Here is a 20,483-nt window from a genome sequence, read left to right on the forward strand (position 1 = left end):
CAGCCTTACCTGTTCCACAGTTTCTGAAGGTCCACTCTACAAGATCGGTGGGGTCTTCCTGGGCAGCTGCCCACGGAGTCTCTGCTTTGCAACTATGACGACCTGCTACCTGGTCGGGGAAGAACACCTTTATGAAGTTCTACAGGTTTGATACCCTGGCCAAAGAGGATACCCAGTTTGGGTAGGTGGTGCTGCAGAAGTCTCCACACATTCCCGCCTGTTCTGGAAGCTTTGGGACGTCCCCATCGTACTAATATCCCTTATGGATGTTAGAGAAAATAGGATTTTAATTACCTACCGGTAAACCCTTTTCTTGTAAGATGTACCGGTAGGTAATTAAAATCCTATTTTTCATTGTGATCTATTTATCAGGATTTTTTGCAAGTGGCAAGGTTTGAGATATTTTCCCCACTGCACTTAAAGCCTTTACATTAAATTGCTGCACAATAATCCAAATACGTGTTTCTTAATGCATTCATCAAATTGACATAAATGGGTAGCAATATACAGCAACAAGTAGGTTTTCATTCAGGTATTTTGAGTTATCTTCTGTGGTCACATTCTGTCCAAATGGTAGGCAGTGATCGCGCAGAGCCAAAAAAAAGTGGGTCCCAAGGACCCCTTACTTCCAAAAATTTTAAGACCAGAGCTTAAAACACAGTAGTTGCAGCATTGCTATTTAAAAGAGACATTTAAACACATGGTGGGCAAACACTACTAAAGTGATGCCAAACTTGGGAGACAGTCACAAGAAAGTATAGTTGTGCTCCCAAAAGCAGCAAACGCCTGCTATATAAACCTGTGTATTTTAATTTAAATGGCTCTTTATATGTATGCTGTAACACTACTGTATTTGAAGCTCGTCTTAAAAAAACAAAATAGTGTACTTTAAATCCCTCCAGCCTAGTGGTGGAACTTGTGAGTGGTGGGCCCAGGTGCAAAATTATTCTTTGGACATCCCTCCTCCACCCCACGGAGTGACGGAGAGGTTCAGAGTGATGGGGAGAGATTGACAGGATGACAGAGAGCTGGTGAAAGGGAGAAGCAATGGGTAACAGGGAGAAACAGTGGATGATACGGAGGCATTGGAGGATGGAGAGGATGACTGGGTAGAAGCAGAGGGCATGTGAGGTGTCTGTAGGAGGGAGAAAAGGGGGTAAATTGAGCTGAAAGGGTTCTCTGGGACATGAAGGGAAATTATAAGTGGGGGTGACGGACAGAAAAAAACAAGCTGCTATAACACGTGAGCTAAAGGAAAGACAATGCTAGTGGAAGAATTTAGTAAAGGAATAGATGATGTCAGGGAAGAGGACAGAGTAAGGGGAGGGAAGAAGGGAGAGGTGTAGGGGAAGAGAGAGGGGGAGACGAAGAAAGAGGGGGAGATGGAGAGAGGGAAGGGAGAAGACAAAGAAAAGGGGGGGAGAGAGGGAGACAGAATGAGAGAGACGGGGAGACAGAATAAGAGAGGAGGAGGAGGAGATATGGAGAGAGGGGGAGAGACGGAACAGAAAGAAAGGGGGGAAATCGAGAGAGGGGAAGACGGGGAGAGAGGGGGAGGGAATGGATGGAGAGGAAACGGAGAGAAAGGAGGGAGAGATGGAACATAAAGAAAAAGAGGGGTTGAGATTGAGAGAGTGAGGGGGCGACAGAGAGAGAGGGGGTGTGGAGAAAGGGGGGGGGGGGGGGAATTGGAGAGAGGGAGGGAAAAATGGGGAGAGGGGTAGAGACAGAGTGAGAGGGGAGCCGGAAAGAGAGCTGCTACTGCGCATGGAGATGGCTGCCAGTGCCTCTGCACATACCTTCCTTGGACTTTTGGCACTGGGGACGGTCAGGACAGGGGTTTAACAGAAGTAAGAAAGGGGTGGGCGCCTCCTCCCCCTCCAGCCCGGTGTCCGTGACAACAGCATCAGAGGCTTAGAATAGTTAAATAGGTAGGCAACATGCAGGATTCTGGTGGGGGGGGTGGAGCTGGAAGGAGAGCGGCTCCTCCTTCCCCTATGGCCGGGACCTGAGTGACTGACTGTGCAGTAGCTTTGGGGCACTGGCGACGGGCGCAGCGCTGGTGGTGGCATTTAATGAGTCAGTGAGACTCATTGAAATGCTGGAAGTTCGGGCCCCTGAACTAGCCCCGAGGGCCTTTGTCAAGGCACAGGTGAACTTGGTCTGAACAACGATTTCTGACCCTAAACCCACTAGATCAGTGATGGCTAACCTTGACTCTCCAGCTGTTGTTGAACTACATATCCCAGTACGCCCTGCTACAGTTTTGTTATTTGGTCATGCTAAATCTGATGCAGGGCAGGCTGGGATGTGTAGTTCAACAACAGCTGGAGTGTCAAGGTTAGCCATCACTGCACTAGATTGACTAGAAACAAATCCAAGGATTTTTTTTTAGTTGTGGTCTATGTATGGGTTGTAGATATATAAAAAGCAATGAAGGGAGTAAGACTGAAACATTTGTATCTAATGTTACCGAAAAGGAATATAAAATAAAGTTTTACATGTGGGCGTAGTAATGTAGTATATCTCATTCAATGTCACTGCATGAAACAATGTTGGCAGAACGAGCAGACCGTTTAAAGATAGAATGGGAGAGCATATAAAAACCATTCGAAAGGGTGTAGAGAATCATTGCTTATCTGATTATTGCAAAGATGTACCCAACTGTTTATTAAATGGAATTATCCGTTTTAAAATAATAGCTCATGTATAAGGTAATTGGAAGAGAAATGATACAGCAGCGGCGTTAGCCAGAGCAGAAAAGCGCTGGATACATGAATTAAAAACTCTACAGCCAAATAGATTGAACGGCGAATTTGAAATGAAATGGTTTTTCTAGATAGATGCATTAAGGGATTAAATATAAAAGTTGTTGCCAATGGTGAATTATTTTAGTATCCGGAGTGTTATGTGATAATTATGTATAATGAGTTTTTAATATGTATACCTTTTAAGGAAACCCTGTAATGTGTATACTTGACACAGGAATGAGCATACCGGATCCTCAGGAGGTAGTATAAATTAGTGTTCAGACCAAGTTCACCTGTGCTTTGACAAAGACCTGTTTGGGTGGAAACGCGTTGGCAGCAGCTGAACTTGGTCTCTTGTGCAGTGGAAGTAATGGGGAGCTGACATTTGGAAGGGTGGGGGAATGATACAGAGAGAGCAGTAGTGCTGCGGCACTGAGGGAACGGAGGGACTGAAAACCACAGGACAACCAGCGGTGTATATGAAAGTTACAGTGGGTGACGTAATGTAATTCCTGTATGCCAGGGATGCCGCATAATATCGGAAGCCTGAGGGTCCAATGAGCTCTGTTTTCCCTGCTTTTGCCACCTAGAAGCTGCATGTTTTTTTTCCTGCATTGTCTCATGATTGAACGCTCCCCAGTTATGGAAAGAAGTTATTATATAAAATATTTTAAATAAAGCCGTTTTTTATTGAAAAGAGGCTACGATATATCGTGGATTATTGGTGGATACCTCTGATGGAATTATTTACCTTTTCACAGATTTACTATTAGTGTAACAGCAGTTGTCTACTGAAAATCCTTATCCTCGATTGACATGAGACTAACATTGTGAACAGCGCTGCATTTTTCCCTCTTCCTTTAGACTAGACTTTAAGATATTCAGGCATATAAGGTTGATTTGCCCTTTAAAGGGGAAGCAGCTGCAGTTTGTGGATTAGTGCTTAACACACAGGATTCCACCTGTACAAGTTTGTTATAGAAACTTTGTCCGCTCTGTTGGAGTATTGACGGTCCAGGACAAGGAAATTAAAATAGTAATCATTCCTTAAATAGCATTTCAATCCTTACTTGCAGTAGTTAACATTTGTATTTGCTATAGAGTACGATATTATGTGAGTAAAATGATGATGCAAAATTGGTTTGAGACTTGCCATGTATTAGGGTTTTAGACAGCATTGGGAATAATTTGTTGTTTGTATATTCCCCCCAGGCGTTATTTAAGGAGCTCTTTCTCTCCCCGAAGGCTTTCTTATTTATTCACACTTACCCTTAATGCGCCAACCATATATCATGTGGTTCACTCCCTGTAGCAATTGTCTGGTGATCACCTGTGATCAGCAACCAGTATCAATTGGCATTTACAGAAATATAAATATTTCCATAGATTGGGGAGACACTGACTGTCCCCACACTGGCCTGAGCACAAGTGGAAGCACCCTTGCTTAAAGGGATTTTGTGTGTGTGTGTGTGTGTGTGTGTGTGTGTGTGTGTGTGTGTGTGTGTGAAGGGGGGGGTCATTATAATGTGCTACTTTAGTAGTTATTGTGTGTGTGTGTATATCTGTGTGTGTGTGTGTGTGTGTGTATATATATATATATATATATATATATATATGTATATGTGTGGTATATATAGTAACCTAGTTAGTGAGGTTGACAAAAGACAAGTTGTCCATCAAGTTCAACCAATGTATTGATCCTACACTGAATGAAACCTGAATGAATGTAACCAAAGCATTTCCTGCTATTAAAGCAGGGGTGGGGAATGTAAGGCCTGCATAGCCACTTCGCCTGGCCCGGCCAGATTAGCAGAGAAACCGCAGGAGAGGAGGGGACGGCTGGAGGAGAACGTGGGTTACCCGGCAATTGTGGATGGTACTAAAAGGGGGGCGTCGGCGGCAGGTGGAACGGAGGACGTGGGTTACCTGGCAACCGCGGGTGAAACCAGAAGGGGGTGTGGCTTGGCAGCTGAGAAGGATGTGGGTTACAAGGGCGCTCAGCGCGCTGTCTGTGAGTGTGTCCCCCACGTGTCTTCTGAGCTCCTGCTGTTCTCCTGACTCCTGTTCACCGAAGGCTGCTGGCAGAAGTCTGGATGGGACTTTTCCTGCAGTGGTGGGGAGTGCCCTGTTGGGGACATTGTGTGTACTTGGCACTATACTGGGGACATTATTGGTAACTGCACTATACTGGGGAGAGTATGGGAATCTGGAACTATACTGGGAGACATTATGTGTAACTGGCACTAGACTGTGGCCATTACGTGTAAGGAGCACTATTGTAGGCAATATGTGTAATGGTGTGCGCTTTTTGAGGGGACGGGGGGTTCGCTTAAAAAATGGCACGCAAATTATCTTTAAAAAAAAAAAAAAATCCCAAATGGCTCCTGGCAAAGAATAGGTTCTGCACATCTGTATTAACGTGTCCACTATAGTAAATCCAGAGCTGAATACATGGTGTAAGGGTAAATTTGTGGTACTGTGGGCCGGATTCAAATGTTCCGTCTTGGTGGGTCCTGGCTATGGAGTGGATTGAACAGGGGCGGAACTCCCAGAGGCAAGGGATACGCCTGCCTCTGGGCTCCAAGCCCTGAAGTGGCACCTGCATGTACATCAGCACCTGTGTGGTTCTTGGCTGAATCCAAGTGTGACCGCTGTTCTTCCAATGGAGCTCTGCGGCTCCTGCAGTTAATACCAGGAGCCCTGTTAACACCTGCACGTGCTCCCACCTGATACCGCTCAGCTTGCACTGCAGCGCAAGCAATGATGCATCTGCCGCTGCTGCTGGATTGTTAGATGGAAGTTCTACCTATACATCACAATATTGCAGCCAATTATAGTACTTTGTTCCGGATGTTAGGTGATTTCCATTGTGATCAAATACAGAATTAGAAATACAGCCACTTACAGTGCATTCATGTATTACAATTGGCTACATTTTTTAATTCTGCAGTGGACCTATTTGAGGCATTCTGTCTTTTACCTAGTGTTCTCCAATGCGGCATACTAACTCAAGACATTGCACATAAAGTAGCTTTCACTATCCTCCTAGAGTCATTGTTATAAAGTACTAAAATGAGAGAATAATTGCCAACCCTTGAATCATGTTTTTCACATTTTTAAATAGTCTAATTTTCTCTAACGTCCTAGTGGATGCTGGGGACTCCGAAAGGACCATGGGGAATAGCGGCTCCGCAGGAGACTGGGCACAAAGTAAAAGCTTTAGGACTAGCTGGTGTGCACTGGCTCCTCCCCCTATGACCCTCCTCCAAGCCTCAGTTAAGATTTTGTGCCCGAACGAGAAGGGTGCAATCTAGGTGGCTCTCCTGAGCTGCTTAGAGTAAAAGTTTAAATAGGTTTTTTATTTTCAGTGAGACCTGCTGGCAACAGGCTCACTGCATCGAGGGACTAAGGGGAGAAGAAGCGAACTCACCTGCGTGCAGAGTGGATTGGGCTTCTTAGGCTACTGGACATTAGCTCCAGAGGGACGATCACAGGCCCAGCCATGGATGGGTCCCGGAGACGCGCAGCCGGCCCCCTTACAGATGCTGAAGCAAGAAGAGGTCCATAAATCGGCGGCAGAAGACTTTCCTGTCTTCATAAGGTAGCGCACAGCACTGCAGCTGTGCGCCATTGCTCTCAGCACACTTCACACTTCGGTCACTGAGGGTGCAGGGCGCTGGGGGGGGGCGCCCTGGGAAGCAATGAATTTACCTTATTTGGCAAAAAATACATCACATATAGCTCCTGGGCTATATGGATGTATTTAACCCCTGCCAGTTTTCCAGAAAAAAGCGGGAGAAGAGCCCGCCGTGACGGGGGCGGGGCCTATCTCCTCAGCACACAGCGCCATTTTTCCCACACAGCTCCGCTCGTAGGAAGGCTCCCAGAATCTCCCCTGCATCCTGCAACTACAGAAACAGGGTAAAAAAGAGAGGGGGGCACTTATTTGGCAAAAATAACAGATATAAGCAGCTATAAGGGATAGACACTTATTGTAAGGTTGTCCCTATACATATATAGCGCTCTGGTGTGTGCTGGCAAACTCTCCCTCTGTCTCCCCAAGGGGCTAAGTGGGTCCTGTCCTCTATCAGAGCATTCCCTGTGTGTGTGCTGGGTGTCGGTACGTGTGTGTCGACATGTATGAGGAGGAAAATGATGTGGAGGCGGAGCAATTGCCTATAATGGTGATGTCACCCCCTAGGGAGTCGACACCTGAATGGATGGCCGTAATTAAGGAATTACGTGACAGTGTCGGCACGTTACAGAAAACTGTTGACGACATGAGACAGCCGGCAGCTCAGTTAGTGCCTGTCCAGGCGTCTCAAACACCGTCAGGGGCTATTAAACGCCCGTTACCTCAGTGGGTCGACACGGACCCAGACACAGACACTGACTCCAGTGTCGACGGTGAAGAAACAAACGTATTTTCCAGTAGGGCCACACGTTACATGATCACGGCAATGAAGGAGGTTTTGCACATCTCTGATACTGCAAGTACCACAAAAAAGGGTATTATGTGGGGTGTGAAAAAACTACCCGTAGTTTTTCCTGAATCAGATGAATTGAATGAAGTGTGTGATGAAGCGTGGGTTACCCCCGACAAAAAACTGCTAATTTCTAAAAAAATTATTGGCACTATATCCCTTCCCACCAGAGGTTAGGGCTCGTTGGGAAACACCCCCTAGGGTGGATAAGGCGCTCACACGCTTATCAAAACAAGTGGCGTTACCGTCTCCAGAAACGGCCGCCCTTAAGGAGCCAGCAGATAGGAGGCTGGAAAATATCCTTAAAAGTATATACACTCATACTGGTGTTATACTGCGACCAGCAATCGCCTCAGCCTGGATGTGCAGTGCTGGGGTGGCTTGGTCGGATTCCCTGACTGAAAATATTGATACCCTGGACAGGGACAATATATTATTGACTATAGAGCATTTAAAGGATGCATTCCTATATATGCGAGATGCACAGAGAGACATTTGCACTCTGGCATCAAGAGTAAGTGCGATGTCCATTTCTGCCAGAAGAGGATTATGGACGCGACAGTGGTCAGGGGATGCGGATTCCAAACGGCATATGGAAGTATTGCCGTATAAAGGGGAGGAGTTATTTGGGGGCGGTCTATCGGACCTGGTGGCCACGGCAACGGCTGGGAAATCCACCTTTTTACCCCAAGTCACCTCGCAGCAGAAAAAGATACCGTCTTTTCAGGCTCAGTCCTTTCGTCCCCATAAGGGCAAGCGGGCAAAAGGCCACTCATATCTGCCCCGGGGCAGAGGAAGGGGAAAAAGACTGCAACAGACCGCTTCTTCCCACGAACAGAAGCCCTCCCCCGCTTCTGCCAAGTCCTCAGCATGACGCTGGGGCCTTACAAGCGGACTCAGGCACGGTGGGGGCCCGTCTCAAGAATTTCAGCGCGCAGTGGGCTCACTCGCAAGTGGACCCCTGGATCCTGCAGGTAGTATCTCAGGGGTACAAATTGGAATTCGAGACGTCTCCCCCTCGCCGGTTCCTGAAGTCTGCTTTACCAACGTCTACCCCCGACAGGGAGGCGGTATTGGAAGCCATTCACAAGCTGTATTCCCAGCAAGTGATAATCAAGGTACCCCTCCTACAACAGGGAAAGGGGTATTACTCCACGCTGTTTGTGGTACCGAAGCCGGACGGCTCGGTGAGACCCATTTTAAATCTGAAAGCCTTGAACACTTACATAAAAAGGTTCAAGTTCAAGATGGAGTCACTCAGAGCAGTGATAGCGAACCTGGAAGAAGGGGACTACATGGTGTCTCTGGACATCAAGGATGCTTACCTCCATGTCCCAATTTGCCCTTCTCACCAAGGGTACCTCAGGTTTGTGGTACAGAACTGTCACTATCAGTTTCAGACGCTGCCGTTTGGATTGTCCACGGCACCCCGGGTCTTTACCAAGGTAATGGCCGAAATGATGATTCTTCTTCGAAGAAAAGGCGTCTTAATTATCCCTTACTTGGACGATCTCCTGATAAGGGCACGGTCCAGAGAACAGTTAGAGGTCGGAGTAGCACTATCTCAAATAGTACTACGACAGCACGGATGGATTCTAAATATTCCAAAATCGCAGCTGATTCCGACGACACGTCTGCTGTTCCTAGGGATGATTCTGGACACAGTACAGAAAAAGGTGTTTCTCCCGGAAGAGAAAGCCAGGGAGTTATCCGACCTAGTCAGGAAACTCCTAAGACCAGGCCAGGTGTCAGTGCATCAGTGCACAAGGGTCCTGGGAAAGATGGTGGCTTCTTACGAAGCGATTCCATTCGGCAGATTCCACGCAAGAACTTTTCGGTTGGATCTGCTAGACAAATGGTCCGGATCGCATCTTCAAATGCATCAGCGGATAACCCTGTCTCTAAGGACAAGGGTGTCTCTCCTGTGGTGGTTACAGAGTGCTCATCTCCTAGAGGGCCGCAGATTCGGCATTCAGGATTGGGTCCTGGTGACCACGGATGCCAGCCTGAGAGGCTGGGGAGCAGTCACACAGGGAAAAAATTTCCAGGGCTTGTGGTCAAGCATGGAAACATCACTTCACATAAATATCCTGGAACTAAGGGCCATTTACAATGCCCTAAGTCAGGCAAGGCCTCTGCTTCAGGGTCAGCCAGTATTGATCCAGTCGGACAACATCACGGCAGTCGCCCACGTAAACAGACAGGGCGGCACAAGAAGCAGGAGGGCAATGACGGAAGTGGCAAGGATTCTTCGCTGGGCGGAAAATCATGTGATAGCACTGTCAGCAGTGTTCATTCCGGGAGTGGACAACTGGGAAGCAGACTTCCTCAGCAGACACAATCTTCACCCGGGGGAGTGGGGACTTCACCCAGAAGTCTTCCACATGATTGTAAACCGTTGGGAAAAACCAAAGGTGGACATGATGGCGTCTCGCCTCAACAAAAAACTGGACAGATATTGCTCCAGGTCAAGGGACCCTCAGGCAATAGCTGTGGACGCTCTGGTAACACCGTGGGTGTACCGGTCAGTGTATGTGTTCCCTCCTCTTCCTCTCATACCAAAAGTACTGAGAATCATAAGAAGGAGAGGAGTAAAGACTATTCTCGTGGCTCCGGATTGGCCAAGAAGGACTTGGTACCCGGAAATTCAAGAGATGCTCATGGAAGACCCGTGGCCTCTACCTCTAAGACAGGACCTGCTCCAGCAGGGACCATGTCTGTTCCAAGACTTACCGCGGCTGCGTTTGACGGCATGGCGGTTGAACGCCGGATCCTGAAGGAAAAAGGCATTCCGGATGAAGTCATCCCTACCCTGATCAAAGCCAGGAAGGATGTAACCGTACAACATTATCACCGTATTTGGCGTAAATATGTTGCGTGGTGCGAGGCCAGGAAGGCCCCTACGGAGGAATTTCAACTGGGTCGATTCCTGCATTTCCTGCAAACAGGACTGTCTATGGGCCTCAAATTAGGGTCCATTAAGGTTCAAATTTCGGCCCTGTCGATATTCTTCCAAAAAGAACTAGCTTCTGTTCCTGAAGTTCAGACGTTTGTCAAGGGAGTACTGCATATACAGCCTCCTTTTGTGCCTCCAGTGGCACCTTGGGATCTCAAGGTAGTGTTGGGATTCCTAAAATCACATTGGTTTGAACCACTCACCACTGTGGACTTGAAATATCTCACATGGAAAGTGGTAATGCTGTTAGCCCTGGCTTCAGCCAGGCGTGTATCAGAATTGGCGGCTTTATCCTATAAAAGCTCTTACCTAATTTTTCATACGGACAGGGCAGAATTGAGGACTCGTCCTCAATTTCTCCCTAAGGGGGTTTCAGCATTTCACTTAAACCAACCTATTGTGGTGCCTGCGGCTACTAGGGACTTGGAGGATTCCAAGTTGCTGGACGTAGTCAGGGCCCTGAAAATATATGTTTCCAGGACGGCTGGAGTCAGAAAATCTGACTCGCTGTTTATCCTGTATGCACCCAACAAGCTGGGTGCTCCTGCTTCTAAGCAGACGATTGCTCGTTGGATTTGTAGTACAATTCAGCTTGCACATTCTGTGGCAGGCCTGCCACAGACAAAATCTGTAAAAGCCCATTCCACACGGAAAGTGGGCTCATCTTGGGCGGCTGCCCGAGGGGTCTCGGCTTTACAACTTTGCCGAGCAGCTACTTGGTCAGGGGCAAACACGTTTGCTAAATTCTACAAATTTGATACCCTGGCTGAGGAGGACCTGGAGTTCTCTCATTCGGTGCTGCAGAGTCATCCGCACTCTCCCGCCCGTTTGGGAGCTTTGGTATAATCCCCATGGTCCTTTCGGAGTCCCCAGCATCCACTAGGACGTCAGAGAAAATAAGAATTTACTTACCGATAATTCTATTTCTCATAGTCCGTAGTGGATGCTGGGCGCCCATCCCAAGTGCGGATTGTCTGCATTACTTGTACATAGTTATTGTTACAAAAATCGGGTTATTGTTGTTGTGAGCCATCTTTTCAGAGGCTCCTTCTGTTATCATGCTGTTAACTGGGTTCAGATCACAAGTTGTACGGTGTGATTGGTGTGGCTGGTATGAGTCTTACCCGGGATTCAAAATCCTTCCTTATTGTGTACGCTCGTCCGGGCACAGTATCCTAACTGAGGCTTGGAGGAGGGTCATAGGGGGAGGAGCCAGTGCACACCAGCTAGTCCTAAAGCTTTTACTTTGTGCCCAGTCTCCTGCGGAGCCGCTATTCCCCATGGTCCTTTCGGAGTCCCCAGCATCCACTACGGACTATGAGAAATAGAATTATCGGTAAGTAAATTCTTATTATTACTTAGTTGTATTCTTTATTTTTATTTTTTTATTAATTCTGGTTTTGTATAGTATGACAGTTATTGTTTTTCCATTTCCCATATCTAGAGTATTACCCGTAAGCGCCGTTATGTGGCCACAGTATCACTCGGGGACCGTGTCTATGTTATAGGAGGTTATGATGGGCGCTCTCGTCTCAGCTCAGTGGAGTGTTTGGATTACACCTCAGAAGAGGATGGAGTTTGGTACTCTGTGGCTCCCATGAATGTAAGACGAGGGCTGGCAGGAGCCACCACTTTAGGAGGTTAGAATTAGATTGAGCCTTGTGGGATAAATAATGTAAAACTGCTGTGAAACCAATTTCATATGATGTACCATGAATATTTATGTTCATAAATGGTGTTTTGTAGTGGATTTTGTTTTTTCTAATTATTTACGGGACTTTTGGCAATTTACATAAGTACTCGCTGGTTATTTTGCACAGTAAAACTTGGATAAATGAGAGGTCTCAAATTGATTGAACAGGGGACTGCGGGCTTAACCTCAGCCAGCAGTCCCATGCAAGGTAAAACCTCCAAAATATTTAAATTATCAAATATTTTCTGTAGCAGAAGAATCCGTTTATCTCAAATTGCTTAGAGTTTAAAATGTGTCATTAAGATGTTTACATTTCAAATCCACTTATTTTCTTAAAATATATTCTTTGGATTTCTGATAAGATTGTATCTATTATTAGAGAGAGATCATTCTCTTAACTAATTAAAAGTTGTTGTTTTTTTGTTTGTTTTTTTCATTTTAAAGATATGATATATGTCTCAGGTGGATTTGATGGAAGCAGACGACACACAAGTATGGAACGTTATGATCCTAACATTGACCAATGGAGCATGTTGGGTGATATGCAAACTGCGCGTGAAGGGGCAGGACTTGTTGTAGCCAATGGAGTTATATATTGTCTAGGTGAGACGGGTTGGCGCAGTATTAATGAAATGAGCCACACACTCTGCAAAGCTGTAGTTTCTGATTACTTTTATGTAACCTAATTTTCAGGTGGTTATGATGGCTTAAACATTCTAAGTTCTGTGGAACGATATGATCCACATACTGGTCACTGGAGTCACGTGACACCTATGGCTACGAAACGCTCAGGTACTTAAAGATTTTTTTATATATATATTTTATTTTATTTTTATTATTTTGTATGTAATGCCTAATTGTAGATACTTAATACTGTTTGTACTACAAGTACAGGTGCTGGAGTGGCCCTTTTAAATGATCACATCTATGTGGTGGGAGGATTTGATGGCACTGCTCATTTATCTTCTGTGGAAGCCTACAATATTCGTACAGATTCCTGGACTACTATGACCAGCATGACTACACCACGATGCTATGTTGGAGCCACTGTTCTACGTGGGAGATTATATGCCATTGCTGGGTGTGTACGGTGAGCTGTTACAGAGAAAGCATTGTTTTTAGGTTATTTACCTTTAATGACAAAATACACCAAATGTCAATTATTGCCAATTAAGGTTCAACTTCCACTATGCAAACGTGACTTTCACCCTTTCAGTAGATTATGACTGTAGGATTGAACAGCATTTAGACTTGAATGTGGAGAGAGCAAACCTTGCAATTGAGAGTACAATCTATTTGTTAGTGAGCGGATGGGCTCACTTGCTGCTTTACTTGTGGGGAATCAGTGGTGGACTAACTTGACTTTCTTAGAGGACATGGCATTGAATTAAAAAGTTACAGACCACTCCTCTTTGATATAACCTTTCTGTAACCCTACTTCTATGCATTAGGTAGTAGTCCTGTGTTTTTTCAAAAGCTGCTGACTTGCCACTCAGAATGCATTATGCACAGTCCAATATCTGTTAAAAATAGTACAGTGCCAAGTTACAACCATATGTATATATGGTAGTTATTAAAAAAACTCATGGGGTAATTCAGACTTGGTCGGACGCAGGCTATTTTTTGTGACCAGGTAATCGCCAGCTATTGGGGGAGGGGGTAAGGGCTGTGCAGGGGTGCGATGAGCTGTGCAGTGAGCTGCAAAAACAAAAGTTTATGCAGTTTCTGCACAGCCCAGGAGTTACTCACCCGCTGCGATGATCCAGGAAGCAACTGACGTCAGGGACCCTCCTCTGCAACGGCCGGACACGCCTGCATTTCTTCCGACACTCCCAGAAAACGGTGAGTTGCCACCCAGGAAGGCCTTCTGCCTGTCAATCTCCTTGCGATCGCCCCTGCTCTCTGGTGACCCCCGTCTCCAGGTAACGACGTGCTTGCACATTGCGGCCCGCACGCATGCGCAGTTCAGACCCGTTCGCACGGCTGCAAGAAAATGCAGCGTGCAAACGTGTCTGGATGACCTCCTCAGTGCAGGAATTCCTGTGCATTGAATGAATTATGCACTTTTGCTTATCTTTTATTGGATAGTAAAGTTTTTTTATAATCCTTTTATCTCTTACATCTCTAAATTAGATCAAATGAGATTTCTTCAGACTAATAGCCTACTTAAATGGTCTTATCCGAAGACCTTAGTATAAGAAGCACCCAAAAAATAACAGTACAAATATATAAAGTTAGTTGATCTTCCTTTAAAAATATATATTTTTGCACCATGTGGATTATACTCTAAAAGAACTGATGTTGCCTCACCCTGCCAAGAGGCGTGAGCTCTTGGTAAATTGAATTCATTTGTTTATGGAGGAACCCTGCATGAACCACACAATGCGTTGAGTTGAATTCTTCAGGAGTATAATTTATGAAAAATAATACATGAAAAGGGATGCTTAACTGATGTGTTTCATATAGACACACAAATTATATCTGAATCTGCGATTTCTTGTTAAAAATTAGCATATAAAATATGCCATATAAAAATAGATATATACAGTAATTGTTATAAGTATGAAATGGATTAGGATTAGTTATATCAAAAATATGTAATACAAATATAAAACTGCATAATATCAAAAATATCCTATAATGCAGTTTTGTAAAAGATAGATGTGTGTGTGTGCGCGCATTATATTCTAGTTCAAATGTAGGTTGGCACACAGATACACAATCCAACCGCCTAGGGTGCAGACTCATCCTCCTCATGAGGTAACATCCATATATACAAAAATGTAGTAAGAGTGCACCCACCAGGGACTTCATGCAAAACGATAAATAGTTTACGGAGACTCACAGATGCATATTAAATAGTCCTATTTAATATGCATCTGTGAGTCTCACAAAATATACATTATTGTGTGTGTGTATATATGGGCAATTCTCCATGATGCACAGGACAGCTACACAAATTCAAACAACCTACTTCTCCTACAGTAACAATAGCCGTCCAATATTCTACACAGGAAGGATCAGGTGACGCTCCACACTGTCTACACTGTTTAGGAGTACAGTTTACACTTTGTCCTACATGCTGACTATGTACATATGTGTTACATTTTATATTAATTGTTCTTATGTGGACATTGTTCCCTTTTATTTTCCGCTATCATTGCTAATGTACTCCTGTACATTTGTAATGTGTTTAATAAACATTTCTGTTGATTTAGATGAAATATTGTGTTATGGCAGTGTACCGATCATGACTTTCAGGGGGATTTCCTAAAATCTCGGAGGTGTTCAAGGAAATAACATCTTTGGGGCTTACCCCAAATAGACATGATGGCCTCTCGTTTCAACAAGAAGCTTCATCGTTATTGTTCCAGGTCGAGGGACCCACAGGCAGTGGCAGTGGATGCCCTGGTCTCTCCGTGGGTGTTCCAATCAGTGTACGTGTTTCCACCACTCCCACTCATCCCAAGAATCCTAACGTTCATAAGGAGAACAAGGGTTCAGGCGATTCTCGTTGCCCCAGACTGGCCAAGAAGGGCTTGGTACGTGGACCTTCTGAATCTACTGCAAGAAAAGCAGAGGCCTCTTCCTCTTCGGGAGGACTTGCTGCAGCAGGGACCGTTCGCCTATCAAGATTTACCGCGCCTACGTTTGACGGCATGGAAGTTGAGCGCCTGATTATTGCTCGGAAGGGCATTCCGAAAAAGGTTATTCCTACCCTCATACAGACTAGGAAAGGTGTTGCAGTTCCTCCAGTCGGATTGGTTTGAGCCTCTACAGAAGGTAGTGGTCAAATTTCTTACATGGAAGGCGTTCACTTTGTTTGCCTCCGCTTCTGCTAGGTGTTCGAGCTGGGGGCTTTATCCTGTAAAAGCCCTTACTTGATCTTCCACGAAGATAGAGCTCAGCTCCGGACACGTCAGCAGTTTCTTCCGTAGGTTGTGTTGGCTTTTCATATCACCCAACCTATTGTGGTGCCAGTGGCTACTGACTCAATTACATCAAAGTCTTTGGATGTCGTAAGGGATCTGAAGATATATGTGAAGAGAACTTCTCGTCACAGAAAGTTGGACTCTCTGTTTGTCCTATATGATCCCAAGAAAATTGGGTGTCCTGCTTCTAAGCAGACGATCTCTCGCTGGATTAGGTTTACTATCCAGCACGCTTATTCTACGGCAGGACTGCCGTGTCCAATATCTGTTAAGGCCCACTTTACTCGTAACATGGGGTCTACCTGGGCGGCTGCCCGGGGTGTCTCGGCAGTACAGCTTTGCCGAGCTGCAACTTGGTCTGGGTCGAACATGTTTGCAAAGTTTTACAAGTTCATTACTTTGGCCTCTGATGATCTGAAGTTCAGTCAGTTCTGCCGGAGCCTCCACGCTCTCCCTCCCGTTCTGGGAGCTTTGGTACATCCCCATGGTACTAATGTGGACCCCAGCATCCTCTAGGACGTAAGAGAAAATATGATTTTGTTACCGGTAAATCCTTTTCTCGTAGTCTGTAGAGGATGCTGGGCGCCCGCCCAGCGCTTTGTTTTCCTGCAAATGTTGTTTGGTTCAGTACAGCTTCGTTGTAGTTGAGTACTGCATTGTTACTTGGTAAGTAATGTTTCAGCTGTTGCTGAGTAGTTCAAGCAAGTTGGCTTGACATGCCTTGTATGTGTGAGCTGGTATGAATCTCACCACTATCTGTCTATATTCCTTCTCTCGAAGTATGTCGTCTCCTCGGGCACAGTTTCTAGACAGTCTGGTAGGAGGGGCATAGAGGGAGGAGCCAGCCCACACTCTCAAACTCTTAAAGTGCTAATGGCTCCTGGTGGACCCGTCTATACCCCATGGTACTAATGTGGACCCCAGCATCCTCTACGGACTACGAGAAAAAGATTTAACGGTAGGTGCCAAAATCCTATTAATCATTTAACATTTAATAACAAGTACATATTTAATTTCAAACATAATATATGATCATAACACAAACACACAGAAAAAGAAGCCGTTTCCTGGGTGCACTGAGAACCTAATAATTACAGTTAGTTATATAAAACATCTCTTTTATTATTATCATTTAAAATTTTCAGCAATATGAAATATATAAAAATACAGTAAGAAAAGTGAAAAAAGTTTCAAATTGTGATATTAAAATGAATGTCTTATCCACAGAGACTGCTATTGCTATGTTGAAGACTTTTCTTCCATTAAGGGCATAATAGCCCCCCGCTGCTATTAGAAGCTGTATTGATAAAGTTCTGCTGACTTTCAATGTTACTTTTCAGCAGCTATCAATATTTCTTGTTTCAAGTTAATAAAGAGTATCTATTGACACACACACAAATTGTAACCCTTTCTTTATTTGTATCAATAAACTCTTTTCACAGAGATGTGTGCCTTATTTGTAGCTCATGCTCTCGCTATGTATGGGTTAGATATGCATCTGTCTTGTCATACATCTTGTCATACATATTAGATATACATATTACTGTTATATTATTATATGTGTATATTCCACTCGTATTCTATCTCTATACAATATGTGCCAATATGCTGGTGTCCTTCACACCGCTAATGGCCCCACATAGTGTGTTATTTGTCTATTATAGCCACACGTATAGAGTCACTTGTTATTTATTTAGAGCAGTGGTGTATGCTGATCCACATATGCATTCACTGTAAATTGTTCCTGATATCCTTTTATCCCATGGATTATAGTACGGGTGTTTAGTAACTGACACTGTCCCTTCTCAATCTTTTTCCCTTACTCTACAATCATATATATGATAGGGTACAGTGTGTGTGCTATAGACAGATATTGGCAGCCACTTCCACGCTTGTGCGGTGACTCTCACAGTTTGTGATCCGAGCCGCGTCCAGCGGCTCTGGATACCCGCCGTGTGCGGCTAGCCAATGCTCCCTGCACGTGCGTCTCTGCACCCGGACCTATATCAGCCGCTTAATGCGGTATGCTGTCCACAGATATGTACTGTAGTTATAATCACAATAAGGGGAAAAGAAAATCTCTCCTATATATGAGAAACAACAAAGGAAAATGCAGAAAAACATACAATTGTAATAGGTGATTCATTCATAGATTAGACTGAACTAAAACGATGACCAATAGGAACGGAGGGAGGGGTATATAAACCTGTCAATAATGACAATCAGGTTGATGCCCTGATGAAGCAGCCTCTGTGAAACGTGCATTGGCGTTTTTCAGAGACTGCTGTTTGCTATGTGAATACCGCTGCTATATGTAATACTAACATATAAATGTATGCTCTTGCATAGGGTTTAAATTAAGGCACGGCCGATAAGGGTTAGGGCGGAGAGAGCGCCAGTATTACAGTTAACCGCTGACAGCATATCGCATTAAGCGGCTGATATAGGTCCGGGTGCAGAGACACACGTCCAGGGAGCATTGGCTAGCCGCACACGGCGGGTATCCGGAGCCGCTGGACGCGGCTCGGATCACAAACTGTGAGAGTCACCGCACAAGCGTGGAAGTGGCTGCCAATATCTGTCTATAGCACACACACTGTACCCTATCATATATATGATTGTAGAGTAAGGGAAAAAGATTGAGAAGGGACAGTGTCAGTTACTAAACACCCGTACTATAATCCATGGGATAAAAGGATATCAGGAACAATTTACAGTGAATGCATATGTGGATCAGCATACACCGCTGCTCTAAATAAATAACAAGTGACTCTATACATGTGGCTATAATAGACAAACACACTATGTGGGGCCATTAGCGGTGTGAAGGACACCAGCATATTGGCACATATTGTATAGAGATAGAATACGAGTGGAATATACACATATAATAATATAACAGTAATATGTATATCTAATATGTATGACAAGACAGATGCATATCTAACCCATACATAGCGAGAGCATGAGTTACAAATAAGGCACACATCTCTGTGAAAAGAGTTTCTTGATACAAATAAAGAAAGGGTTACAATTTGTGTGTGTGTCAATAGATACTCTTTATTAACTTGAAACAAGAAATATTGATAGCTGCTGAAAAGTAACATTGAAAGTCAGCAGAACTTTATCAATACAGCTTCTAATAGCAGCGGGGGGCTATTATGCCCTTAATGGAAGAAAAGTCTTCAACATAGCAATAGCAGTCTCTGTGGATAAGACATTCATTTTAATATCACAATTTCTGAAACTTTTTCACTTTTCTTACTTTATTTTTATATATTTCATATTGCGGAAAATTTTAAATGATGATGATGATAATAATAATAAAAGAGATGTTTTATATAACTAATTGTAATTATTAGGTTCTCCGTGTACCCAGGAAATGGCTTCTTTTTCTGTGTGTTTGTGTTGTAGTCTCCTAGGCTGAGGGTAGCACTCCCAAACAGTAAAGAAGTGTGTATATCACATGATAAAATTGTTGAAAGGGAAAGAACACTTATTTCATAAAATATCCTTACTGGTGCGGGATTGTCCCTTGTTCTATATAATATATGATCATATTGAATGTGCTGTTTCAATTTTATTGTTTTACTAATCCTTTTAGATTTTTGCTGCAACATGTAGCTAGTTTGTAGTTTGAATAAGTCAATTGTTTGTTTTCCAGCTACGATGGGAATTCTCTGCTGAACAGTGTTGAATGCTACGATCCTGTTATTGACAGTTGGGATGTGGTTACATCCATGGCCACCCAGCGATGTGATGCCGGAGTCTGTGTCCTCCGGGAAAAGTGAGCACAATATCTGTGATGCTAGGATTGATCCACTTTACACTTCCCTGTTCGCGTCTGTGTTCTGCAGGGAGAACATTGACCTTTTGGTTCAAAAAATAAAACATGCCTCCCACTGCCAAGGTGCATAGGAACTGTCAAAGGCAGAAGCCATTGTAAGCTGTGAAACCGGAGGTGCCTCTGTGTAAAAGTATCTTTGGGTGGAGCATTGCCGGAGAGGGTAACCTTGCTGAAGTGCCAAGAAAGGAAGGCAATGTGATTCATACAGTCTCGAGGTCTATTACACAAACTTGTAAGCACTGACATGCATTAAATAAGATTGTATTGTGAAAATGAAGAATTATTAAAATAATGAATTGTTATACTGTAGATGATGATGATGGTGGTGCAACCTGTGTGTTCTAGTGCCATGGGACATTATTTGGGATCGGCAGAACCCTTGCTGATCTTTCATAGTTTTGTTACATTTCAGGAGAAAGTTTGTCCACTGATATTTCTATGATAATTACAGATTGAACAAATTGCTGAAAGTGTATTAATAAATGTTTGATAAAACTATAAAAAAAGAGTCTGAATTATTATTTGTTTTATAAATGGGAGGTTTAAATAAATTAACATGGGCTATGGCCTAAAAATAAACTTGCTTCATCTATAGCAAATGCATTGACTTTATATTGTATAAATGGTTTTGCCTAGGCAAAAGCCAATTTCCTGCCCTAACAAAATGTGTCCCCAGCTGATTAAGGGGTCTACTGTATGTACTAAGCCTTGCGGAGAGAAAAAGTACCAACTCACTCCTGTCATTTTTCAAACATAGCCTATAACATGGCAGTTAGGCTGGTTGTTGGCTGGTACTTTACCTTTACTTTACCTTTCTCCAT

General features: G+C 44.2%; 1 protein-coding gene across 3 annotated transcripts in view; it reads left to right on the top strand.

Moving 5' to 3' along the window:
- The window catches only part of KLHL12 (kelch like family member 12), an 83,627-nt gene extending 63,459 nt beyond the window's left edge, over positions 1 to 20,168 (top strand). For 2 of the 3 annotated variants that reach the window (XM_063954814.1, XM_063954816.1), the window contains exons 7-11: positions 11,635 to 11,830; positions 12,328 to 12,486; positions 12,577 to 12,675; positions 12,778 to 12,964; positions 19,480 to 20,168. In XM_063954814.1, the coding sequence (XP_063810884.1) occupies positions 11,635 to 11,830; positions 12,328 to 12,486; positions 12,577 to 12,675; positions 12,778 to 12,964; positions 19,480 to 19,606 (768 nt within the window). In that variant the 3' untranslated portion in view covers positions 19,607 to 20,168. The remainder of the gene's footprint in view (positions 1 to 11,634; positions 11,831 to 12,327; positions 12,487 to 12,576; positions 12,676 to 12,777; positions 12,965 to 19,479) is intronic. The other variant, XM_063954815.1, reaches the window with a different exon arrangement.
- Positions 20,169 to 20,483: the final 315 nt, after the last annotated feature.

The sequence above is a fragment of the Pseudophryne corroboree genome, chromosome 2 (genome assembly GCF_028390025.1).
Source record: "Pseudophryne corroboree isolate aPseCor3 chromosome 2, aPseCor3.hap2, whole genome shotgun sequence".
Classification (NCBI taxonomy): Eukaryota; Metazoa; Chordata; class Amphibia; order Anura; family Myobatrachidae; genus Pseudophryne; species Pseudophryne corroboree.